Below are 27,605 nucleotides of genomic sequence, written 5' to 3'. Positions count from 1 at the left end.
TTAAGTATCCTATTGATTTATATGTATTTTGCTGGGAACATGTGGTATTGGGCATCTTTATTTACAATAAATTCTATGTCTAATGAGAGTTTAAATATGAATTGCCCTTAGGAAAATAGTTTTAAAGATTTGGGTTCTGTCTTAATGGTAAGAAATTTTATTTAGGTATCAAACATGAGAGAATAAATTTCTAAGTATTTAATGTGGTTATTTTGCAAAATTAAACTAAGAAAACTCTAAAATCTCACAAAGTGTTATTGCTGAATTCGTGGTTTTGTAAAATGTCATAAAATGTAGTGTTATTAGTCTGGTTGTTAAAAGCATGGGATATCCATATGGGAAAATAAAAATTACTGAATGCCTATGTTACCATAAGAAATGTAACTAAACCTTTAATGCCTTTTTCTCATAGTCTTTACTAAAACATTTTCTTTAATTCATATGTGCTTTTCTAATATCTGTATTAGGGTAATCACAAGAAAGGAAGTTGGCTTTTTAGGATACAGCTAATATCAACTTTTATATGGGGCTCTCTAACCACAAGAACACCAAACTAAAAGCTGACTTTTTAGAATGTAGTATTACAGCACCAGGTGTGGTGGAACATTCCTGTGATCCCAGAACCTCTTGAGGCTGAGGCAGGAGGATTTCGAGTTCAAAGCTAGCCTCAGCGAAAGTGAGGGACTAAGCAATAGTGAGGCGCTAAGCATCTCAGTGAGACCCTGTCTCTAAATAAAATACAAAATAGGGCTGAGGATGTGGCTCAATGGCTCAGTGCCCCTGAGTTCAATCCCTGTTTCCAAAAGAAAAAAAATGTAATATTACAACCATGGCATTAGTGGAGCATTGAGCCCCATTCCTTGTCCTACTGAAACAGCTATCTGGGGTTGCTATTCAGAGAGGAGTAAAGATGTTTTATCTTACCTTGCCACAGTGAACGCCTAATTCCTTTAATAATTGCCTGTGTTGAGCACCCAATGGTAGGTTCCAAGGACACAAAGATGAGTAAGATTTTCTCCCTGTCTTCAAGTTCCTCAGGTCAGTAATGAGACAGGATCAGAGGGCCAGAACACACTCTACGGCACTCAGTTGCAGCACCCTTTCTCTGTAGTTTATTGTAGTTTTCCCATCCTCTGCATTGTTTTAGGTTTTTTCTTTTTCATTGTTTTCAGAGTTCCCTCCAGTCTCCCTTGTGGTCCTACTGACTTTTCCAACTGTAACCTCTCACTATGGAATTCCTCAGTCACAGCAGATTTGTCACTATTGAACTTGTGTCTCCATTAGGTTTCTAAGTAAAATATTTTAGTAGTATTAATGCTGATAAAGTAGATTTCAAGCTCTTTTTTAAATCATCTTTTATTTATTTTTTACATAAAGATATCCTTTCTAATATGGTGATTCTAAACATGGATTTTGTCTAATTTACAAATATTATTTCTGAGGGACAATAATTGATCAATATTTTAACAAAATAGTAGATTTTTTTAACCATTTAAATTTTTTTCTAAAAGAAAAATATCACCTGATCAATGACCTTGTTCTAATATTAATTATAATTTTCACCACAAGCAGTTTATTTGTAGTACTGGTATGACTCTGGTTTATGAATTAAAGAAATATTTTACTGGTTGTTATTTTACATTTTTACTAATAAAAGACCATACCATGATACCTTTGAAAAGGTTCATTTATATGTGTGTTAAATAGGAAATGTTAATCAAGCAAAATTATATTTGCTTTTAGGTGTATTTCTTTATGGATTCCAGTTGCATCCTGTTATTGTTGGGATATGAGGTGTGCACCAAAAGCTCATGTGTAGGGCAGACATTGCAGGGATATTCAGAGGTGAAAAGATGAGATATTGAGAACAATAATGTAATAAATGGATTGATTGATTTGATGAATTAATAATTTGAATTGATTAATGGGTGGTAACTGGAGGCAGATAGGGTCTGGATGAAGGAAGTGAGACACTGAGGGAGTGTTCTTGGGAATTATATTATCCCTGGCTCCTGGTACTCAAGTTCTCTGCTTCCTGGTTATCATGAACTAAGCAGATTTCCTCTGCCATGCCCTTCTACCATGATGCTCTGCTTCACCTTGGGCCCAGAGTCAGCTGACCCACACAGACTAACCCTCTGAAATTGTGAGCCAAAATAAATTTTTTTCTTCTCTAAGTTGATCTTGTCAGATCTTTTAGTCACAGAAACAAAAACTGACTAACATACATTCCTTTGTATCCGTTGGTATCTTCTTTATAAATCATGTCTCTTCTCTCATTTCCAAGGCCAAAATTGCTAAATGTCAGTCTCCTTATTCTGACACCCTCAAGTTGAGTACCCACAAGAGGGAAAGAATGAAAAGACTCCTCATATTTAATAATTTTCCAGTCATCATACTTCATACCGAGTTTTATTAATTCTCTTACCTCATATTTAATAATTTTCCAGTCATCATACTTCATACCGAGTTTTATTAATTCTCTTCCATATTTCAAATAGTTACAGTAAACTTTGTTCTTCTAATAATTACGGGGTAAATATACCAGTGATTTTTACCTGCTGCACACTCTATATATGGACTCAAGTTCCTTCATCACTCACTACTCCATAAAGTCCTGTTGCTACCATTAGAATTGATGATGATGATGGTGATGAAGACAACAGCAACAGCAGAGCAATAGCAATATTAGTGGTAATAATCATAGTTGCACCTACTATTGATTCAGTGCCAAGAACATCAGGTACTCTACATTTCTATTCTTTACATCATGCAGAATTAAAAAAAAAAAAAAAAACTGAGGCTATTCATGGAAACCCAACATTCAAATAAGACTTGTTTGACATCAAAGCCCATAATAATTTTCTCCAATATATTTACTTAAATACTTAACTTGAATTTAATTTAATGATAGTATAGCCAGGTTGCTATTTGCAAGCTACAACTTAGAAAATATTATTTTAGTATTACATAACTAATCTTATCTTGCTTTGGAATCTTCATTGCTCTCTGTGCAGGTAAAGAAAACTTGCCAACTAAAGATTTATCTATTATCTTTAGTTTAAAACAGCATTATGAGGAGGGTGCCCACAGTTCGGGTTCTCTATCAGCCTTTTCCCCAGTGAGTCTCTCTGCTCTTCCATCCACTATGTTAAGCGTGGCAATGAGGGTGGTCTGTGCTCTGCCTGTGTTTTCTGCTTTTGCTGGTTGATGCTGCAATATGACTTACACTTGATTTTGAGTCATGGTCTTTGCATTTAGCCTAGAGTTATGAGGACTGAGTTATGAGGATTCCACACCCTGCATCCTATCTCTTCCAGGGATTTGCACCTCCAGATCTTACCCCAACCAAGGTATGTGGAGGTCACAAACCAATTCCTCACTCATTTTCTTTATACCCCTATCTGAACAGACATAAATCTCTTAATAGATGATTGATTAAATAGAAAAGTCACACACAAGGAAATATAAAAAAGAAAAACAATATGTTTTTAAAACTTTGTCACTGATTATAATAAATACATTAGTCTAAATGCCCTCTGTGTATAAGAATCAGTCCTGAAAATGCAAACATAGAATGATATGAGGCCAAATTTTAAATGTAGCTTAAGGTCTTGACCCAATAATTGCATCAATTATTAACAACTTAGCAATGGTCTGTGTACAAATCAATATTTTCAGTGCTTTTGTCTTCCAAAGGCCCTGAAAAGTAAAACTGTGATTCCCTATCTCAGAGCACAGGACCCTCCTAAGCTCTCTGCTTGCTTTGTCTGTCTTGTATCACTGCTGTTGAAGAGTTTGAAGTTTGCTTTATTCTCCTGAAGTTGCTGAGTCTCACATCAACTGTCACGGCTCAGTATGATGCATACACAGTCCAGTTGTTGCCACAGGTACAAATCACTGCTCCATTTGGGCCTTTAACATTTCCTGCAAGCCTGGCATGTAAGTGAGACAAGCCTACAGGGCAGCTTCATTTGCAGGTTTGGCTGGCTCTTTCCATGCCAGGGAAAGAAGCTGACACAGACTCTGACAGCTCTCCATGGGTAGTATTTTCCATCCGGTGAGGTGCTCTCCAAGAGTTTTTCCAGTGTTTTTAGGCATCTGGATACCTTGTAGGCACAGCAGGCAGTGTGTTTTCTATTCTATGTCCCTTTATATTTGACTTGCTGTGGGGAACATTAGGAGATCTCACCTGCAGGTTTTTTCCGTATTCCTTTGTTTCTTTCTACCGTGAAGCAAAGCAGTAATGCTGTGCACACTGTTAATTCCAAATCCTCTAATTTTCTTGCATTACTCTATCATTTCCTCACTACTATATTTTATAGTTTTTTCAAAAGGGATTTTGTTTTGCATTAGGAAAAGATTGCATTTCCCTATTCCTGACATCTAATCTTGTCCTTCTGTCTGAAAACTCTACAAAGGTGGACAGACATGAATAGGTAAGGATTCATAGAAGTCACAGTGGCCAGATTTTTGGAATAGATATTCTGCCATCTGTTTGTGCAGAGTGTTACTATTGGAACGAAGTGCTCTGATTGTGGATCAGGAAATTCAGAATTTGTATTGAAATTGTACCACTTCCCTCTTTGAACAGATACCATATTTAAAGTGAATGCTTTATATGAAGACAGACATCAGTATACTGTGTATCAGTAGACATTTTGTTGCTTTTTATAGGGCTGGTATTATGAGATTCAAGATGAATTAGGATTGGAGTTGGAGTTGGAGTTCAGTAGTAGAGTGCTTGCCTACTACATATGAGGCACTGGTTTCAAACCTCAAAACCACATAAAAAATAAATAAATAAGATAAAAGTACTATGTTCATGTACAACTAAAAATATTTTTAAAAAGATTAATTATAATATAATGAAAGGTATAATTATTACCCATTAACACTCCTTAAATTCAAATAGGGTAGTGTCCCATAAAGTCGCCTTCACTACCACATTGTGTTGCTGAGATAAAAAGAATCATGGTTCCTGTATCTCCACAAGACGATCCAACTCAAATAATCTGGACAGGAAATTAATTTGGTAAAGAACGTTTGAACAACCCTCCCCCCCATACCCATCTACCTATATAAATAAGTTTTAATTGTTGGATTGGGATATTATTGACATTAAATTTTAATGGGCAGCAGCAATGCCTTCGATTAATACCAAATAAGGAATCGGAAATCTCATTGTTACAGTTACACAGTAAATAATCTCCTTGGCTCATGTCATGGGAAAAGCACTTCCCTGTTTTATCTCTCATCTCAGATTACCTTTGACATCTTGTGATTTGTCTGTGATAGACATTGCTGAAACTACAGATTATCTCCTCCTTGAACAATTATTTAACAGGGCAGTGTGAGCTTGGTCAGGCTGTTCTTCCTATTAATGTTTTAAAAAGGATTCTGTAGCACTAACTGAAAATATGGGTGATCTTTCTTTCCCTGTCCAAATGATGATGAAATTAGTATTTTATTGATTTTTCTTTTCAGGCATCCTTTTCAAAAGTGGATATGGATTGCTTCTTTGTTCTGACAGAAAGTCACAGACTTCTGTTGACCAAAAGTAGAGAATCTATGACAACCCCACATCACCCCAATTTGACAATTAGCCAGCTTATCTATAAAGCATGAAAGTCTCTTAGGATCCACTAGTTTCATGGGAAAAGTAACATTGTTACCATTTAGTTGCATGTTAACATTGTCATGAGGCTGCTTATGCCCAGTGTTGTGGAAGATGCTTCAAATAGCATCATCATAGATTTTGCTAATTTTATCTGCAAATTTTAGTTAGCAGCCCTAGGTTCATGCTCAGTCTGATTCATTTCACTAGTCTAAGTGGCATTTTAATTTAACAATACTCTGTGGCGGCATATTAAGTAGAAAATGAAATTAGGCCATGTTCCTAAGTAGAATTCAGTTCATCTAAAATAAGAAACTAAGGTAAATTTTAAATTTTAGTTTTCCAAAACCCTTACAGTATTGAGGTTAGATATTTGGCTGTTCCCACAGACTTAAACTGTAGGATTTTCTTGTATATATTCCAATCAATCAAATTTTAAAAGACTGCTTTACTAGAAATGATCTCCATTATGTGAAATCACCTCAGAATTCCCAGTTGACAAATGTGTTGCTGACTGATTATATTAGGATTATTTAAATCAATTGTAATGAATTATATCCATGAAATGTAAGCCTATGATTCTAAGCACTTCAAAAATCACCTCAGGGTTTAGACAGAGTACAGTATGCATGTACTTTTGCTGGTAGCATATATCCTAAATTGTAACTTATTAATAATTAGTAAATTATTTTTTAATGGCTGACTCTGTCTGAAACCATCCAATTTGTGGATATTGTGACTTGCCACTGTACCTCTCAGAGCCTAGTATAGTGCCTATCAATAAATTTGTATTGTTTATCACAAAAAAAAATGGATCACATAGAAGAGAATGGTGGTAACCAGAGATTCAGAGACTGGTGGGAGAAGGTATAGGGAAAGGTTGATGAACAGGTACTAAGTAATAGTTAGTTAGCTGAAAGAAATTCTAGTGTTTTATGACATATTAGGGTGACTGTAGATAATGATAATATATCATTTATTTTTTTAAAGATAGAAGACAGAACTTTTAATTTTTGCACCCAAAAGAAATGATAAATGTTTTAGAAGATAAGTTTACTATAATTTAAACATAACTCAGTGTATGCATATATCAGAATATCATATGGTATCCCATTAATATGTATAGTTTCATATATCACGTAAAAAAATAAAAGTATTCCCTAAATGCAAAAATAGGTCTCATAGCTCTTCTGTTATAAGAGAGATGTTAAGTAATGCCATAGTAATTAATTGCAAATTTCACTTAAACTACTATATACTAGAACACTTTGAACCACAAAACAACAGGATATCCTATGAGAAGCCAATCATCTAGGGGGTCATAAAAAGAAAGCAGCAATCACAATCACCAGCAAAAGCCAGACAAAACAAGACTATTTTCCTCAGCTGTTCTAAACCTTAAAATCCTTCTTTTGATATAGCAAAGTGGAGAATTAAAGTTTTTGTTTTCTTTCCTTGTTCCATATCCACGTCTTCATCTTGATTTCTGGAAAATGGTGGCCAAATTCCTAACTCTGTCATTATTTATCATCTTTGCTGGAGTGAATAATTAAAATACAGATGCAATCCCCTGTGGAAGAGCATATGATGAACTATTTAGCACTATTGTGTCCCTCTGACCTTCCCAGTTGTGGTTGCTTTATCTACTTAATAGCCTGTAGACTAGACTGACCTCCCTATAGAGGAAAACGGTACAGTCTTAAAAGGAGGAGAGCCATGGATGTCCAGCCTCCTAAGTGCACCTGACATCTCCCCTGTGCTTTCCTACTTGTGAGCCTCTAGGCTGTAATTCACCTCCCACTTTATCTGTAAACAGAACTTTGCAACCTGAAGCCAAAATGCCATCCCTGATCCCTGAAAGGCAGCAGCATGAATGGAGCCCTATGCAGATGTACGTGTTTATGGTCTTGGGGCTTTGGGAAGGGGGAGGGGGACTCCTGCTGCAATGCTTTTATGCCTTATACTCCATTGACCATTTGCCTTGGTAGTTCTGAGATTCTGTTAGGATAATCTAGAATGGTGCACTCCCAGAATCAATCAAGTCCACTTCTGCAGCCCCATGATGCCCAAATGATGATCTTTTCAGAGAAGGCTCAGATATCAGCTCTACATGTAACTGTCAGCTGAAGAAGAGGTATCAACTAGGGAGAATTTCACCAGTCCTGTGCTCTCCAGAGGCCAGTGCCTTTCCCTCAGAGACACTAAATCCACGTGTGGCCTGAGATCTAAATTAGTGGTTTCCTCACCCGGTGCTCTTGAAGCTTTATTACTACATCTTTTTTTCATGAGGATCCTAAATTCTAGACCCCCAGGGTTTCTTAGTGCAGAAGGCATAAGAATTAGCATAAATTAGCCTCAAGCTCCAGAAACTAGACCCTGATGCTCACTGTTGGGAAAGCATAACAAATTGTGTATCCTTATAAATATGGTTATTCCCCTTTTGAACCACACTGATTTTTTTTCAATGTTTTACCTTCTGGGTCTCTGTATAATGAAACCCTCATCTGAGAATCTATAATTTCATTAATATTTGATTTTTTTCTGAGTTGTTGTCAATTTTGTATACCATTAGGCTCATTGACTTATTTTTTTCATTTTTTATTTAGTTTTATTTTTTAATAAGAGAACATGAACATTATGTAGCAACAAAAAGTTATACTCAAAGAAATCTCATTCTCTCTCCTGTTTCTTCTACTCTGCCATTCATACCACTTCTTAAGTTGGAATAGCACATTTAATATCTGATTTTCTTACTTGTGTTCCTTTTTTTAAAAAAAAAAGTGCATGAATGTTTTTGTTTTATAATATATCCTACTAATAACTCTAAATCAGATTAAAGAGATTTTAGTCATAAATTTTACAGCTATATAGTACAACACTATGTAAGCACACCACGTTTGTGTAACCAATCATCTCTGGTTGGGAATTTAGGTTGTTTCCATGATTTACTATAAATAATGCTGCAATAAATAACCTTGTGCACTTGCTTTTTTGTATCTTTGAAAAATGAACTTTAGAGAAATTTCTCAGATAAGATATTGTTGAATCAACAGATATTGCCCAACTCCCCTCAATGGAAGTTGTATCACATCGCCCATCCACCAGCAACGAATGAGGCACCCTGTCTCGCCACAAACTTGTCAAAGACTGTGTTGTCACATTTTGGAATTTTGGTGAATCTCATAGATGCAGAATGGTGTCCTGATGTGTTGTTAATTTGCATTATCTGATGGTGAGGGAGATTGAGCCTCTTTTTATGTTTAAGGGTCATTAGAGTATGCTTTGTGTGAGCTGTCTGTTCTTGGCTGTGATATGATAATATATGAACTCCTTGCTCTTAACTTCCTCCTCAAAGCATGGTCTTAGAACCGAGAATTTCTCTTTCTCAGTATAATCTACTCTTTCCCTGCCTTTCTGTCTGGAGCAGGCCATAAAGAAATTACCTGACTTCCCTTTTCTGATAGTGGATACTAAGAACCCCATTTCAAAAAGGGTCCTGTCCCATACTTGCAAGGAATGCTGCACAGAGGCGCCAAGAAGAATCTGTTGAGATAGACCTTGTTGGATCTCCCAACTCAGTTTATTAGCACTAGGTCATACCCATCCTGTCCAGTCACATTTCAACACTATTGTCCATATTTCAGTTATGGCTCTGCAATGCAAGCTCCATAAAAGTCCAAAAGGACAGTTTCAGAGAGCTCTTGGATAGGTGAGTACAATAGATTCCTGGAGGCCAATATGCCTGGAGCTTCCATGCCCCTTCCCTCCTGCCTCACCCTCCTGCAGCTGTTCATCTGTATCTTTTGTAATATCCTTATAATAAACCAGTAAATGTAAGTTAGTATTTCCATGGGTTCTGTGAGCTGCTCTAGCAAATTAGTCAAACCTGAGGAGAGGGTCGTGGAAAGCCCAATTTATAGCCAGGAGGTCAGAAGTTCAGGTAAAATAACCTGGGGCTTCAGGAATGGCATCTGAACAGGATGAAGGTGGCAATCTTGGGGACTGAGACTTCCACCTGTGGGGTCAGACGCTTTCTCCAGGCAGTGTCAGAAGAGATATGAATTAGAGGACATGCAGCTAGTATCTGCTGCAACCGAGCTGCTTGCTTGATGCATAGGGAAAACCCACACACATCTGTGTCAGAAGTCATCTGTGCTATGGAATATAGTTGGAGGAATTGAGTTTGAGGTTTGCTTTTCTCTCTATAATATCAGACTGAATTTTGCACGTTTTTCTACAGGCTTTTAGTCTTTTTTTTCCCATTAAATTTTAAAAAGTTATTTAATACAGAAAGTAACCCTTTATTAATGATAAATACCTGTATAAATATATGATAATATGTATTCAAATATTTTCTCCTGGTTTATCATTTACCTCTTAATAGTATTATTATATCAAAGTATTTATGTAGTCAAAATTGTCAAGTTTGTTTTATAATATGAAAGTCTTTCCTTCTACCCAGGTTAAAAAGGTATTTATCCCTAGTACTCATGTTATTTTATTTCTTTTTATGGCAAATTGACTAAAAGCCTGTTTTTTTAAGCCTTCTAGCTTCACTGGGGCCAGTTTTCAGAATTTTGTTTTCTAAAAAAATTACCCATTATCCACTGCATTTAGGTTTTAAATTTCTTTAGCATAAGTTTGTCCACATTATTGTTATTGGGGTTTTTTGTGTGTGTGTGATAATATCCCTTGTAGCACTTCTGCTTTGCTCTCTAGGACTTATCTCTTTTTAATCTTTAGCTAGCTAGTGTTTGTTTTGCTGATTCTAAAAAAAAAAAAAAAAAAAAAAAAAAAAAAACAGAATTTTTATTACTTTTTTTTCTATTTTCAACCATATTAGTTTTTACTTTTATAATTTGTATCGTGTGTGTATGTATGTGTGTGTGTGTGTGTGCGCGCGCGCGTGCGCACGCACGCGCATACACTTTCATATTTCATGAGGGCTCCTTTATTGTCCTTTTTATAACTTTTTAAATTAACAGCATTTATGCTGTACAACATGATGTTCTGAAGTACAAATATGTATTGTGAGAATGGTTCAATCTAGCCAATTAGCAAATTCATTACCCACACAACTATCATTGTTGTGGTGAGATCACATAATAGCCACTCTCTTTACAGTTAGGAGGAGTAAATATCAAGATATCTATTGTATATGAAGGTGACTAGTCAGTGATGATATACTGTATTCATTGTGTGGATTTTAAAATTAGGAATTTACATAAATTATTTCTATTTTTTCATATGCATATTACACAATTTCCTCTGATCACTGTTGTCATTGTATCCTACAAATTTTGCTCTTTAATATTTTCATTCTCACTGAAATCCGTAATTTTAGTGTACTTTTCCTGTTTGATTAAGGGTTATTTATAGTCTCTAATTTCTAAGTAAAAGTTTCTTTGATTCATATTATGATATTAATGTGTATTTTTATTTCATTGTATTCAGAGACTATTGTTTGTATTATTTCTGCTTTGGGGAACATAAGACTTATTATAATCCAATGTATAGTTTTGAAGAATATTACATGTCTCTGTTATTGGAGTACAAAACTAGTGAGAAAGAGAGATGGGGAAAAAGAAGGGGCTAAGAGCCAGAAGATCTGCCTAATTAATTATATGGTTTAGTTCTTCTATATCTATAATTTTGTCAATTCAATATGTCTTAGACTGAGAGCAAAGTGCTAGTTATTCATGTATTTCTTGTTGCTACCCTTGTAGTTAGTGTTTTATGAGGTGGATTGTGGTTTGGGGTACATAATTATCAATATCTTATGTTTTCCTTATGAACTGTGACCTGTTATAATGTGGGCTTCATTGTCATACTTAATGCTTTGGATTTGAATTCTTCAATCTGATAGTGAGATGGTAACCTCTGGATTTTACTTTTTTCTATTTGTCTGGCAAAACTTTGACCAACCCTTTCTTTATTAGCCTCCTCTTTAAATCCCTTTATTTAAGTATGTATCTTTTTTATAGCATGGAGTCACATTTTTCTATATGAGTTAATTAAAAACTCTGAACAAGAAAGCTAAATTTCATGCATTTCTGCTTAATCTTAATTTCACATTATATATTTATTGACCATTTTGTATTATATGCACTTTGATATTTCATGAGGGCTCCTTTATTGTCCTGTCTAGGACTTATCTCTATTTTCTTGTTTCTTTCTATTGGTATTTAGAGTGATTTGTATTCTAATGTTTGCCTTTGTATTAGATATCTTCTATAAGACCCCCCACTCAGTTTTCAGGTGTAAATGATATTCTGTGGCTCCCAACTGTTCCCTTAGGAATCCATCAGTGAGGCCATTGGTCATTCTACTTTCAGTTTTCTCTTCCCTTTGTTAATTGCATTATGTCTGTATTTTCAAAACCTATTGCTTTACATATTATTTCCTATCATCATTCTTACCTTTGTTCTTAACTTAGATCTATAATTAAATGTGTTGAATGATTGTATTAGTCCTTTCCTCAAGTCATCTCTTGATTGAAGTAGTTTGGTTTATTAAGAAGAGAATTTTAGTACAGTAAACTGCTTGTCTGGTGTGAGAGACAGAAAAAGAGGGAGAGAGAGGGAGATTGTGTGTTAATACTTGAAAAACAGCTTGGCTGGATATAAAATACTTGACTCGCACTTTTTTCTTTGAGATTTATTTAAAATCTATTTCACTGCTGTCTAAATAAATGTGTACTGTTTCTAAGATCTGGTGTCAAGTTGACTTTTTCCATTTTAATAAAATTATTCTTTAGTCACTTTTTTGTCTATCATTTTAAGTCTAATGCTTTTTGTATTTTGGAATTGGCTATTCTAAGACACTTATCTGGGTACATGGAGAATCTTTTCAATATATAGATGTAGTTTTTTTCCTTCTGCAAATTTTTCTTGGATCACAGTTTCAAGTATTAGTTCTGTTGTTTTTTTCCTTCTTTGTCTTGTATTCCAATTATACATACACTGGATTCTCTTTGCCTGTCCTCTATATTAATGACTTCTCTCTGACACATTTAAAGTTTTTGCACACTTCATTTGTGTTTTCTTGACTATTCCTGTGTCTTTTCTCAGGGGTTCTTACTGTTTTCATCTTAAACTTTTCTCTCTTGTGTATTTTCTAATTTAGTTATTTCACACATTTAAAAAGAAATTTATTTCACCATTTTGGTCTACCCTCCTTTTCTTTCCTTTATCTGTCTCAGTTCAGAACTTTTAATATCTGATTTCAAAGTAGTATTTTATATTTATGAATACTTGTTTCAGGATATCTATAGGTTTCATTATAATTTTCTTATTTGTGTTTTGATTTTGTCTTATCTTGAAAGAAGATAGCAAATTTTCATCATCTGTATTGTTTCATCTCTCATTTTCTGATTTCTTCTTACAGTAACTTTGTATGACTATTGTCTGCTATTTTCTGTTCATTTTGAAATGTCTTTTGTTCCTATACCAGTAGTGAAAGTTTCATATAAAGTAAAAGTAAAGGAACTCGGTAACTACTACATTTTTAAAAGAAATTTATAAACAGACTCTGCTGATGTTTTGGTGAGGTGTCAGTTCCTTAGAAGATGGTATCATTTTTATCCAGGTAGAGCAGTTGGTATGTTTTATAACCTTACAATTAATTTTTTTAAAATTTCTGCAGATACCGACTTTGCCTTTATAACCAAGGCTGCAAGGGCCATCTTCTCCCTTGACCTCACTTTCCCTCTGTCTCTCATTCTGCTCAACTTCCAAACTCCTTCTTGTAATCCCCTCATAGCTATATTCTGGGTCTACCATCAGTATTTTCCTGATCAGGATGGTAATTTATCTTTCTGAGGGTGGTTTTGTCTATTTTCCCACCTCACTTCACCCCACAGGCTCCTGGCCCCCTCTCCATTTTGTCACTCTCCATTCGGCCACCAGTAGGCTTTGTTAGATTGGGACATTTATATTCCTCATGTACACATATCTCTTAAAGCTCACAGTATTTTATTTCTTCTGATTATGTTGTAGGTGTAGGTCATGGGAGGCTTTATTTCACTCATTAAATATTTATAATTTTGAAAGGGTAAGTACAGAGGTCAACATGAGATCCCAGCCTTTGCCCTATAGAAGCACAGAATGTTTCAGTAAGCATTTTTAAGTGAATGATGATGACAAATAGGTAGAGAGCTGTATGTATTAATACACATAAAGGAGAGAAGAGCAAACTGGAAATGTATAATTCAAAGTCCTTGCTTAGCATATAGTTAATTCTCAAATCTTTCTTTACAGCTAGACCTCTCCAGAAATCTAGAAATAGACAAATACTCCCTGGGTTCATCATTCTTTGGCCTGCTAATGCAGCTTGCACACTTAGACCAAATGTGACCCTTACTGAGTCATTACCAGAAAATGCCCTTTCTTGTGCCAAGCTATCCTGCTGCCACTTCTTGTCACCATTTCAGATTCATCTGTCATATTTATGTTAGCATTGCAAAAGTTCACTTCTATTAAAGTCAGAAAGTTAGCATTTATATAAACTATTAACTAATCTACAAATCTTATTTGAATTTTTGAAAAGTCCTCCTTTTTCTGGTCCAGGATCCAATCCATTATCCCAACTACATTTAGTTGTTATGTCTCCATAGTTCTCCACTCTGACAGTTCTTCAGTCTGTCTTTCTCTTGAATGACTTTGACACCTCGAAAGAGTACTAGTCTTTTATTTTAGATTGTCATATGAAGAAAAGGAAGTTACTTATTTTTGGCAAGAACACTACAGAAGTAGAATTGTATTCTTTTCATCATGTGATATCAGAATATTGATATTTAGGGCTGGGGATGTGGCTCAAGTGGTAGCACGCTTGCCTGGAATGAGTGCGGCCCGGGTTCGATCCTCAGCACCACATACAAACAAAGATGTTGTATCCGCCAAGAACTAAAAAATATTTAAAAAAAAAGAATATTGATTTTTTTCTTACCATTGTTAACCATGGATCATCTATTATTGTAGATATTATTTTTGAAGCATTAGATCATTTAGAAGAGTAAGGAGTAACTATTTTGATGCCATCAAAGTATGTTTTTTCTTTATCTTAAAAGCTATTTTTCTTACAATAAAGATATTTGTGGTACCTCTCATCCATAGCTCTTTGTGTGACTGGGTGACTCTACATCTAACAGAGGAACTTAGTCCCTGGGCCTGGCCTTAGTGAACTCTTGCCCTGGGGGCAGCCAGCACATTGACTGAAGAGATTAAATAATTTGGATCTATTTTGAAGAAAATGACTGGATCAATAAATTCTGTGAGAAGATGGGATATAGAATTGGAAAACAGAGACCAAAGTAATGATAGTAGTGATTAAGTTAGAAAGTAACAGAGCAAGGAGGGTAGTGGCCATTTGAAGACATGCAAGATAAACAAGCAGAGATAGCCAATCAGTAGATGCAAAGGAATAATATTCACAGTAGGTAGGAATTGAGTGAGAAAGTCAAAGATATACAGAGAACATAGTGAAAAAGACAGACAAAAGAATCTTTCCCAGCTACCTTGCGATATCAAGTTCTAGGCTTCCTATACTGCCCAGTATGTAAGTGTCATTTTCATAAGGAATACTATTTGTATTTCTACAAATTTCCCATTTATGCCTGAAAACTGCTTTTCTGTAATGAAAATGAACCTAACTAAAAATGAAATAGAAGTAAAATTTGGTTAATAAAAAATAAAGCATGGTGGCTGTGGCCAAATCCATGCAGAACTGAATGCCCATTTAATCTTTTGATTCTATTCCCATTTTACAAAGCTGATATGACTGACTACAGATTAATCTAGACATTTACACAGACTTCCGCAGGGTAGATAAATCTAATCACTGAGTTTGCTACATGGTTCCATGGCCTGAAGAAAATCCCAATTAAAACAGTCCTTAATGCAGCATTAACCTTGCTGATCTCAAGTGTTTATTTTTCCCTGTTGTGCAGTGTATGTTATTCTTTTATCAGTGTGACCTTAATCATCTGCAGATTTGTGAGGTATTGTTGAATACAGTATTCTAAATAACCCAGGACCCAAGAGCTCCAAGCTACATGCTCCCCTGATTGGGTAAATAGTACAATAATGGAAGTTCATTGTCTCATTTGTTAGCTTAATTTAAAGAAGCAGCAGTGGGTTTTTGAAGCTAGTTCAATTTTTTTAAAAACATATTTTTCACAGTAATAGCTAATTCTTAACTTTTCATCATGTTGAAGATGATGAATTCTTACCATTTCATTTTGTTAAGTTTATAATTTTAAAAAGTTTATCATATTACATTTTTATGAGCAAAGAAAGACATGCCAATGTTGTAAGTTTTTATTAGCATTCTAGATATTTCTTTACAATGAAACGAAAAAAAATCTCAATCAATGGGTATCAAGTTACACTTACATAAGAGTGAAAAGTTCTAGTTTGCTATTGCATAGTAGGGGGACATTTATGTACTGTACATTTTTTAAAATTAGAAGAAAGAATTTTGAAAGGTTTTATCCTAATAAATATTTGAGGAGATGTGGCACACAGTATTCATGTACTGAAACATCACATAGTAATCCATTAATAGGTATAGTTTTATGATCAGTTAAATGAATTTTAAGTTTCTTCCTTGCTTTATTAAGGGAACACACACAAACACACATATGCACATACACCAACACTTATATATATACACATTCATATGTATGTGCACATAGCTTTTTGAACATGAGTTGTCAAATATATTTGTCTGTTATGGATATATTGATACATCCTCCTATCAATCCTTGAAAATATTTAAATTGAAACAAACAAAAGCTGTTTATAATAGAAAACTAGAGCTATAGTGTATCATTGTGTCTTAGAGTGTGAATCAAAAACCACTAAAAGCAGACACAGTGGCACACATGTGTAATCCCAGTGGCTCGAGAAACTGACACAGGAGAATCTCAGGTTCAAAGCTAGCCTCAGCAAAAGCAAGGCACTAAGCAAGCCAAAGAGACCCTGTCTCTAAATAAAGTACAAAATAGTGCTAGAGATGTGGCTCAGCAATTAAGTACTCCTGAGTTCAATCAATCCCCAGTCCCAATTAAAAAAAAAAAAAAAGTTGGTCTTAAAGTACAAGTGTTTGTAATATATAATTCTAATTTAATGTGAAGTTAATAGTTTACTTTGGAAATAGGAAGAAAATAGACAGACAAAACATGCTGGTATCTTATGAAAAGCAAAACAGACTCCCCTGAATTCTGCTGAGGATTTCATGATGGCAAATAAGAAAGTATATAGTAAGTATCTTTGGCATTGTAAATCTGGCAAAAATCATCAAAAAGTTCTGTACTTCTGCTATAATTTGCTTAAAACTAGTAATTTACTCAAAAAAATGAGAGCCAAAGATAGAGGAATAAATGAAGAAATAATGGATATCATAATAGATAATTTTTTAATATTTATTTTTTAGTTTTAGGTGGACACAATATCTTTATTTTTATTTTTATGTGGTGTTGAGGATTGAACCCAGCACCCTGCGCATGCCAGGCGAGCGCACTAATGCTTGAGCCACAGCCCCAGCCCATAAAAGATAATTTTAAAAATTAATCATGAAATTCTTAATGACGCTGACATTAGGAAACAGTACTATGGGATGGAGATATGGCTCAGTGGTAGAGTTTGCCTAGCATACACAAAGACCCTAGGTTTGATTCCTAGTGCCACAAAGAAAAGAGAAAAAAAAAGTACTATATCCATAAGTTAACAACACTAGACTTTTACTCTTTATGCTATTTAACATTATTTTCATATGATATTGTATTTATGAGATAACATTAAACTTGTTATAAAAGTTTGTATCCATGTGTTGAGCCCTATACATAACAAATATCCATAATGTCAATTGCTATCTTTTATATGTTCTTTCATTTTAGCCACTTAGAAAAGGCCTTCAGTAGATATAGTTAAATTTATTATTTTTATTAGCCAAATGTTCATAGTTTAGGGGATTTGGTGAAAAGCAATTAGATGGTTATTCTCCTTAATATGAATTATTTTTATAATGTGTTAAACAGACTATCTGAATTTCTGGAGTCAGAGTACAGGGAATTCAAATCCTGAGTAATTAGGAGAAAAATGATGCAGGACATGGAAAGTTCATCAGTAACCAAACCATTGTCAATACTCAGTTAAAGGTTTGTTCCCATGATCATTCTGAAAGACTTCTTTAGGTACTCTACATTGGTGTTACAGGTTTTTAAGGTATAACTTTTAATGAATCACATAGTTAGCTGTAGAAATACTCACATGTTCATTTATAAGGTTCTTGTCCAACTCTGCTTGGAATGTTACAGAACAGAAAGCAGTTGCACCATGTGAAAATACTAAAATCACACAATATTCTGGATTCTAAAACCCATATGTCCCTAAAAGTTTTGGATGAGGAATTCTGAATCTGTATTCAAAAATTAATATTACAGAGAAAAAAAATCATTTGTACACACACTCAGTGAGACTACAAATTTGTACTCTTGTGAGTGGGAAGTTGGCAGTCTGGCGACGCATATCAAAAGCCATGAAAAGGTATATACTCTTTAATCCAAAATTCTACCTCTTGGAATTTGTCACTACTAAATTATTAGGAAAATAATAAGAAGTTTAGGTTTTAGCATGACTGACATAGATGATACACACAGACAAAAACTAGAAAGTCCCAAATGGTCAATACCAGAAGACTGTGGAATTACACAGACCCTAGACATATCACAGACTACTACGTCGCACACAAAAGTGATATTGTGCAGCAAGCATTCATCCACATTGAAAGATGCCCTCAATGTTCTGTGAAGTAGAAATACAGGCTACAAAAATAATATCCCTTTCAAAATTATTTGCATAAAAAACTATTTGAAAGATATTCACAAAAATATGAACAGTAGTTATCTCTGGATGGCAGGATTGCATGTAATTCTAATTTCTATTACTGTGCTTTGTCTATGGTGACATGTGTTATTACGGTAATAATAAAACTTTTAAATTTCACTTATAAATATACTACTTAATCATGTCGGTGTATCTAAGTTTTCAAATTATATATGTGTGAATTAATATCTATCAAGAAAAATATGACATTCTTCATGTTTGTCAGTTAATTATACAGGCTCAGTGTATGTGAAAAACAGTATCATGAAGTAAAGCCTAGCTTTCAAACAGCACAGTTTTGCATGTAGTAGCATTTATAGTACTGTTGATATTTTCAATGTTTGTGTCTATTAAAATGAACCATGAAAAGTAGGAAATGTGAGCTATATTATCAAGGAAAGTATATTTACAATTTTAGACTTTATTTTTAAAATATGCCCCAGAGAACATGCTGGCAGCATTCAAATCATGACCCATGTGGAGTGAACAGCAAGCTAACTGTCTCGAATAGTGGGATATCAATTGAGAATTTATAATGTCTTTGTTTCAGCCATCAGAAACAATTTGCTATGCTCAGAAATATATTTTGAAAATACAATCTTTATTCTGAAATGTGCCTTTAACAATACAAATAAATAATCTGTTTGCACTTTCAGAAAAGTGATTTGCCTTCTGTGTCTCACTGGATGGTGATAATATGATGACGTGCCATCCTACTGCTTGGCATAGAAAAAACAGCTAGACCCAGCAATATATCTGCAGAGAAGAGAGCTCTGTATTTTATCTGCCAATTTTCAAATTGGTGCTTCTTATAGTCTCCACAATATGTGTCTGAAATTTGGTACTAATTCTGAATGTTTTAGTCTGCTTTAGTAGACCGTTTCTGCAATTTATGAACAATTAAATTATATTACTTTTTATTAGGAAATGCACTTTATTTACTGAAAAATATAACTTTTTATTTTTCAGAGCTTCCATATGGCTGGGAAAAGATCGATGATCCCATATATGGCACTTATTATGTTGAGTAAGTCTCTAAGTGTGATATTAACTTGTTATTAATATGTTGTGAAATTGTGTTAGTATTTCATTTATTGAGCATGTGTGGCTAACAGCCCCTTTATTTCCCTTTCATCTTACTTTGAAGTATCCACAAAGAGTCTACCAGCACCTCTTGCTGTTTCTTGCTTCTCCAGCTGGTTAATTTCTCATTCCTTTCCTTTGACTCATGAGTCAAAAAACACCAATTGAGAAAGTGTATTTCACACTGTCCTCTAAATGAGTGATAATTAAAGATATCAAACTAATGCCTTTCATTTTGCAATCAAAATTTGGGGAGCTTGCTGGTTGTACAAAAGAGATATTTTGTTAACCTGGGTTTCAAAGCCAATTAACTGCATCATAGTTTCCATTTGAGAGATAAAATTTGGGCTTTTTTTTTTTTCTTTTAAAACCCCATTTCAAGTCAATAGTGTTCTTTCAGTAGACTGGACCTTTATGTTACTTAATAGAAGATGCATTGTAGTAATCTTACCTTATGTAATACAAACTATCTCCATCTACATATCCTTTTCTTCAAAGTAAAGAACCTATTAGGTTCTAAATTATTGATAAATATTTTTCTTGGGAAAATCAAATAATATCCATAATTTTCAAAAGTTAAATTTAGGATTTATTTTTCCAGAATATCCTCTTTTAAAAGAGAAAATATTTTTATTCCTATCTATTGTGTTCCTAAAGTTATTTAGGTGAGTAGCAAAGTCTGCATCTTCCTTATGGGAAATAAACAGCCCAGGAAAGGCAGAGGTTGGAACACAAAAGATTCTTCTCACATTCTATTTCAAGATCCAACTCTGTTTTTGCTAACCATGTTCTGTGTAACAGTAATAATTTAGATGGTCAAAGGTTATAGATTATGGCTTTTTTACTAAATTGTTTTTGTAACAACAGTCAAACATTACTGAGCTTTTATTAGGTATCAAGCTCTTTTTGCATTGAAAATGTGCCAAGAAGTAAGACCTATGTGCTCCCTGCCCTTGAGCCTCTCCCATCTGAGCACTTGTCTCGAATACTCTGACCCACCATTTTCATTTAGACAAGCCCCGATTTTGGCACCACAGTCCATCATTTCCAAATTCACCCTCGAGGTGAATTTGACTCATCTGCCACAAGGAATCTTCTTATATGGTAGCTAATGTCTAATGTCACCTGGACACTCCATAGGTAAAAAAGATAAAAATGCAACAGAGATATCTCTAAACAAAGGAGAATCATTTGTAAATATCTATGAGGCCTTTCAGGCCCCCTAAACTGCTAATCAACTAATATACTTACATTATTTTAATAACAATAGAGCTGCTGTGCCCGAATAAATTCAACACTAATTTAATAAATACTGTTGTATTAATTTACTGAATCACACTGCACTGTTCCTAAGCCTATTACATCTGAAATCCAAAACAGTTCCATGAAAGGAGAGAAAACTGAGGTTTGTGACCTACCAGGTCTCACCTTTAATACATTATCTTGGGAGTCATTTAATTAAAACCCTTTCCTTCATCCAGATGTTGGCAAACTCCATAAAGATTCAGATAGAAAATATTGTAGGGGCCCGTGTAACCTCTTTCACAACTGCTATACTCTGCCTTAGTACCTTGAAACCAACCATAGGTAACACTTACATGCATGGGTGAGGATATGTTCCAATAAAACTTTATTTACAAAAGCAGGCAACTGGCCTGATTTGTTCTGGGATCACAGTTTGTTGATCCCTGTCTTATTCCAGATTGTTTTTCCATGTCTTCAGCTTCTCTCAAGCTAATTTCCATTATGGAAACAGTATTTAACCTTTCTCCTCCATCCTGATCATCTGTCAGAGGGGTGAGACATCACACAGCAGAAACCTATATCTCCTACCTTCTTGATCTTTGAGGTATATGTCCTTCAACCAAAGACCTGCAGCTGGTAGAACACTGATAGCTAATTATTAAAGTAGATGTTGGCTATAACCCTAAAAATATTTATTCTTATCCTAATTATGTTTTGAATAGTTGCCTTTATTTTTTATTTTTTGCTTATATGTATCTTTACATTTCTCCACTTCATTTTCCATGTATCATAGCTATATTTAGAAAATTATTCTGGAGTCAGTCATGTCTTATATAATTAGATCAGAATGACATATTTAATAATTTTAGAATTCAAGTGATTATAAGGTTATATATACAGGTTATAGTGAGTCAAAATAGTCTTCTCCCTTCTGGTTGCACCCAGCTCTACTTTCTGCCATGACTTTATCCCCAGTACAGGATTCCAAAGACTGTACCAATATCAGTAAGTAGATGTATTGTCAGGCCATGAAGAAAATGGGACAAATGATAGAGAATTCAAACTTTATGGTATTAAATAGAATGTTTTTTCTAGTATTCTTAGAAATATCATTTTGGAAAAATTCATCAGGGTAAATAAAATTCTTCAATTTATTCTATATAATGTGTGCATTACTTGAAGAAAGGAATATTTTCCATCACAATGAAGACAATTTGACAAACAATTTAATTAGAATATACATACTGACATGTTTTGCTTAAATTGTGTATTCTCATCCCAATTAAACTATTTTTCACAAGCTATTGATTAAGTAGTTCTGCTTATGGAAGTTAAATGAATTTATTTGTAAACAAAGAGGTTATCACTTTCAGCCCATAGAGGGTTTTTGCTAAAGGAAAAAAGTCACCAAAGTTTCTTATATTTTATTATAGAGAAAAATGTTGAATGTTTTTTCTCCAGATAAGTCACTCTATCAACTTTTCCAGTGTAGATATCAAAAATATAAAACACAAACTGCCTACCTTCAGATGTTGTTCATTACTTTTTTATAATTATTTTTTAGTTGCCGATGGACACAATACCTTTATTTAATTAATTTATTTATTTTGATGTGGTGCTGAGGATCGAACCCAGTGCTTCATATTTGCAAGGCAAGGGCTCTGCCACTGAGCCACAATTCCAGCTCTGTTGTTCATTATTGTAATGATATTAATGGCAACATCTTAAGGAATCATACACTTAAATATCTTAAAATTAATATTTAGTTAATTTAACAAAGCAATTTTATCTTATTGTAAATTAGTTGTTAAGAAAATGTCAATTCACTATTAATGACAATGGGCAGTGGTTTCTCTGTAAAGCTATTTTTTTTAAGAATTTAACCTTTATTTTGTTTGTTGTTGTTTTTTATGTGGGCCTTCCCACTGGTAGGCAAGCACTATAACACTGAGCCACAACCCCAGTCCCAAGAGCTATTATTTTTAATATTTAATTACATAGCCCTTTATGAATTGGAGGTGCTGCTTACAAGGTATGAAAAGCATTTTACCTTCCCTACCAATAGGAAAATAAGCCATATGCATGAACTCCAGAGGGCCACCTTAGCAGTCAGGCACTCTTTAAACAGACCAACAATCAGGAGCAGAAGTTACAAAATGGGCTCTGTCATCAACCAGGCACGCCAGATTGAAATCAGTGTTGTGCTTCTGGCACAGCTACATGAACATACATTTTCCTGTCAGCCACAGACAGGCAGATAGGAATTCTAGCAATCAATCGGAGAAAAGGTTTGCACAGCTAGAAACTAAAAAACCCTGGATTGAACAGCTTTTGAACACTGTAATTGACTTTACTATGTCATAATTCTGTTCCATGCAAATTCCCTCTTAAGATTTTTAAGACTATAGATTTAATATATTTGAGAGCCAGAAAAAACTGGCTCATCAACCCATCACACTAGTTGACATTATTGAGTACTTAGCATGTGCCATGAGCTGGGCTGAGTACTCAATAATCTTTACAACATTTCTAATCTTCCGCAGTGATAAAAAAAAAAAAAGTAAATTGTTACTGGCTGAAAAAGTGAAGTAATTTAAACAGTATCACACATTTTTGAGACAAAGAGATGAAATGCGGACCCAGGCAGTTTAGCTGCAAAGCTCAGATTCTAAATTCTGGCTCAAAACAACTCCCATAAATTCAGCATGTATCATAATGGTCCAACAAAGCCTTTGAGATTTATCACTGGGGAAGAATGAGGACTCCTTCAAGAACATCTCCTCACTGATCCCTTCCCCACTAGTTCAGTTCCAAACCAGATGCCCAGCAGTGGGAGGACATGCTGCCCACACATCCTGTGAGATGAGCTCCTGACCCAGCATCATAGGTCACCAGGGCCATCTCGGATACTTTAGAGTAGACCTGGGCAAGATGGTCACTGGGAGCAAGACCTGAAAGAAGAGAAATCTTTATGATATGGACCTAAACAGGAATGTGGACACTTGTTTGTAGCAGCAGGTGCAGCCACACAACTCTGGATTTTAGAGGACAATGGGCCTACTCAACATCTCTTATTTCATCTGCAGATGAACCAAGTTTTTACTTCATGTAGCAGCAGAGAGAACTTAGCCCAATTTTTCCTGAAGGACACCAGATCTATGGTAGTACAGCACTTCGCAATGTATTAAGAAGTCCTAAAGCTGCTAACTAGAAATGTAACTGTCACTGTTCATAAAGAAAGAAAAGAAATTGAATGCAAAAAGTGCAAAATGTAGAGTTGAACAGCTGTGACTTTTGTACAAATGTGTTTTTTTCTCCTCTTTTGTGAAATTATGTCTGCTGGGTACATTTTGGTTTTAATGGCAGTTACACAATTTGCTTAACTAGCTAGTCCAGAAGACACAATTTCCTGGGACAGCTTTCATGCAAAGCTGCCTCCTCTGGCACAGAAAGAGAAGCAGACCATAGAGCTATAGCTAAAATGATAGCAGGGACTGGCAGATGTGATTTTCATGTAAAGGTTTTACAAGTTTTTCATATGATGTCACACATCTGCTACTATAAAACATTACTTATGTGCAATTCCAGAAAGTATAGAAAATACAGCAAAATATCTTCACTGTAACTTCTAATCTAAAAGGAAAATCACATTTATTTCATGGTTAATGGTGAGTATTGGTCATGATGTAGCAAGTTGGAAATTGGTTAGAGAAGATTTTTAACTCAATATTCTATCCTAAGAATGTTTCTCTTCTTCATGCCTTTCACTAGTTTTCTAAATTTTCCAAGAAAAGTGTTCCTAACTTTAGAATTTTTTTAAGTCAGCATACATGTAAAACACCTTTAGTTAGAAATAAACATAACAAAGAAATCCTTTCCTCAACTTGCAAATTTATGTAAAAAGAAGATGTTACTGAGGGGACATTGTTGGTGAAGTCACTCAGTGACATTCTGTGCTAAAGGTGGCCTCGAAATCTTAACATCATTTGGACACATCAATTATTACCACTTAGGGGTCAAAACTATGGGCTGCAACAATATGTCAGCCTTGTAGCTTCCCAGTTGTGAGATCTTGGCTAGACAGCTAATGAGGAGACCTAGAGGGGAATAAAGAAGTAATGAATAAAGAAGACAGAACAGTGGGGAAGGAAGGGTATTCACTGTGTACTTATTACGCACCAAGTGTTATTCTAAGTGCTTTACAGGTACTAGCTGATTTAATCTTCCAGAAACCAAATGGAGCCTGTATTATTATCTCCATTTATGGATAAGAAAACTGAGTTGCAGATATTTTTATATGTACTATATAATAGCAACAGAATTGAACCTAGGCAGTCTCACTCTAGAATTGGTATATAATACTTAACACAGGTTTATAGCAAGTGTTAGCTATTTTAAATCTTGTATTTTCTGAGAATATATATAAGAGCCTTCTCCTTTGGGCATTATTAACTGTTCCAGTACTTTTATGGTTATACCACAGAAAGTGGCCAATTCTGATGGAAACAATTTGGAAAAAAACCTATAACTTATTCTTGTGGCTAGAATGTGCCACATTGAATAATAAGAGTGTTTCCTTAGAATCACTGATATTCCATAAATCTGTTAAAATTGATGAAACTGGGACTGCAGAAATTTCTTCTGTGGCTCCCAAAGGACTTGCGGTTCCAGGATAATTTGTAAGAAAGTTACATTGTCATAATTATCTAGAGCGTATGTCATCTTAACTTAGTTGGGAACTTGCGGTCATAATAGTAGAAATAGTAATGTGTAAGGCAATATTTTACCTTTTAATGTGCTTTTATATCCATTATCCCAGATAACAATCATCACATTTACAAATGAGGAAACCAGATCTCTGAGGAGTGGGATAACTCTCTAAGGGCACATGGCCTATTAGGTTGAAGCTATGCTAATGCCAAGCAGAGTAAAGACAAGCCTCTCCATAGAGCAGCTACATTTTACATTATGAGCCTGCTCAGTTTTTAGACTTTACAAAGTATTTTCCTATATTTATTAGACAAGCAAATCAGTAAAAATGTGTATGTATGTATAGGCATGTATGTGTGTGTGTTTATTTGTGTGTGTGTATATATACTATCTAACTCTAATCAGAGAATTTTCTTTTCTTGCTTGCTTTTCTTGTTTCCTTCCTAATGACTTATTTATCTTTAAACTTCCCTCCAGCTGACCCATGACAATTTTATAGTTTGTGGCATCAATTTTTTTCAGCCTGGAGAAAACAAGAAATCAGGCCATCTGTGACATGAGTCCCCAAGATGCCCATAATAAGCTGGGGGCTCTCATAACTCCACATACATGTTCTTCGCCTCTATCAGCCTTTCTGATGGTGTATAGTTTATTGTTGTGTACCTCCTATATGCCCCTCATGTGATATAAATCTCAACGGTCTGTTGATTTACTTTCCTAACATCACCACTCAACTGCAGATCAGTTGAGAGGCCTTTGGCTTCCTTTCACTCTTCATGCCAACCGTCAAACATTTCTATACCAAAATGCTATCAAACAAAGTGAAGTGTCATGTTCAACCTCCCTGCTTACCACCACCATCCTGTCCAGATCTAGACGCCACTCATCCACCCCTTCCATGAAGTTAGAGGTCACCTTTCATGCCTGGAAACTCCTGGCCACTTCTGGCTCATTCTCATAAGAGTCAATCTTCGCTCTGTGTCCTGATCACCTTTCCCCACCCCAAAGCATCTTTTCAACTGGAAAAAAAACCTATAACTTATTCTGGAGGGAAGAAAAGTTGACCCTATAATTAAATATACATTTATTAGTAATTGTTCCATCTCATATACTACCTTGCTTAGGAAATCTTCTGATCCTAAATAAAGAATGTTTTAGTCACCCAGAGGTTTAAGTTGGTTTAAGTGCAGATAAAACTTGGCAGATAACAAGGAATTGTTTGCTTTGAGGTCAGAGTTCTATATCAATGCCATTTTCACAAATAGTTTTTATAATTCTAATAAATTGAGATATTTTTTCCTAAAGTCAGTAATCAAAAGCAAGGGAATTATTGCTCTAGCTTCAGTCTTTCTTTGCAAATATATTTATAAACATAGATGATTATAACATAGCCATTTTGTTGTCATTGTCATTGTTGTTTTATTTGTCTTTAAGCATTTTATGCACCTATCATGTTAAATCAGGCCCTTGTTGAGGCACTTCTGGAAGCTAGCCAGTAACATAGTCAGGCTATACTATCCCTGGGTAGCACTAGAGCAAGGAAAACTTCCTGCAGAAGGCAACAATGTGAAGTTCACAATCTCTGAGCCCTTATCAGCAATAGTCACAACTGGCCACATCAGGTTGGGTTCTGCATGCTCCCTCCTCCTTCTGTGTCTACCATATGAACTTGAGAATGGTTTTGTGAAGAAGGCCAGGTTTGGTGGCACACACCTGTAATCCCACTTACTCAGGAGGCTGAAGCAGGAGGATCTGAAGTTCAAGGCCACCCTCAGCAACTTGGCAGGCCCTAAGCAACTTAATGAGACCCTGTCTCTAAATAAAAAATGAAAAGGGCTAGGAATGTGGCTCAGTGATTAAGCACCCCTGGTTTCAATTCCTGATACAAAAAAAAAAAAAAAGAAAGAAAGAAAGAAAAGGCAAGGAAGATAGTTTGGGGACTGTTGCTCAGGGGAGGTGCTGTCAGTATTTTGAATGTATGTGAGCTTCCTGGAAAGAGGCATTCCTACAGAGAGGACCTAGAGGCCTGGAGAGAATGCTATCTCTCCAACTGGAGGAGGGAACCC

At 35.0% G+C, this 27,605-nt stretch overlaps 1 protein-coding gene across 2 annotated transcripts in view; it reads left to right on the top strand.

The window, feature by feature from the left end:
• The window catches only part of Magi2 (membrane associated guanylate kinase, WW and PDZ domain containing 2), a 1,283,222-nt gene that overhangs the window by 957,415 nt on the left and 298,202 nt on the right, over nt 1-27,605 (top strand). For both annotated transcript variants that reach the window (XM_076862515.2, XM_076862511.2), the window contains exon 7: nt 19,471-19,528. In XM_076862515.2, coding sequence (XP_076718630.2) covers nt 19,471-19,528 — 58 coding nt within the window. The remainder of the gene's footprint in view (nt 1-19,470; nt 19,529-27,605) is intronic.

The sequence above is a fragment of the Callospermophilus lateralis genome, chromosome 1 (assembly GCF_048772815.1).
Source record: "Callospermophilus lateralis isolate mCalLat2 chromosome 1, mCalLat2.hap1, whole genome shotgun sequence".
Taxonomy (NCBI): Eukaryota; Metazoa; Chordata; class Mammalia; order Rodentia; family Sciuridae; genus Callospermophilus; species Callospermophilus lateralis.
Note: the sequence above shows the minus strand (reverse complement) of the source record. Positions and strands in the feature narration are given on the sequence as shown.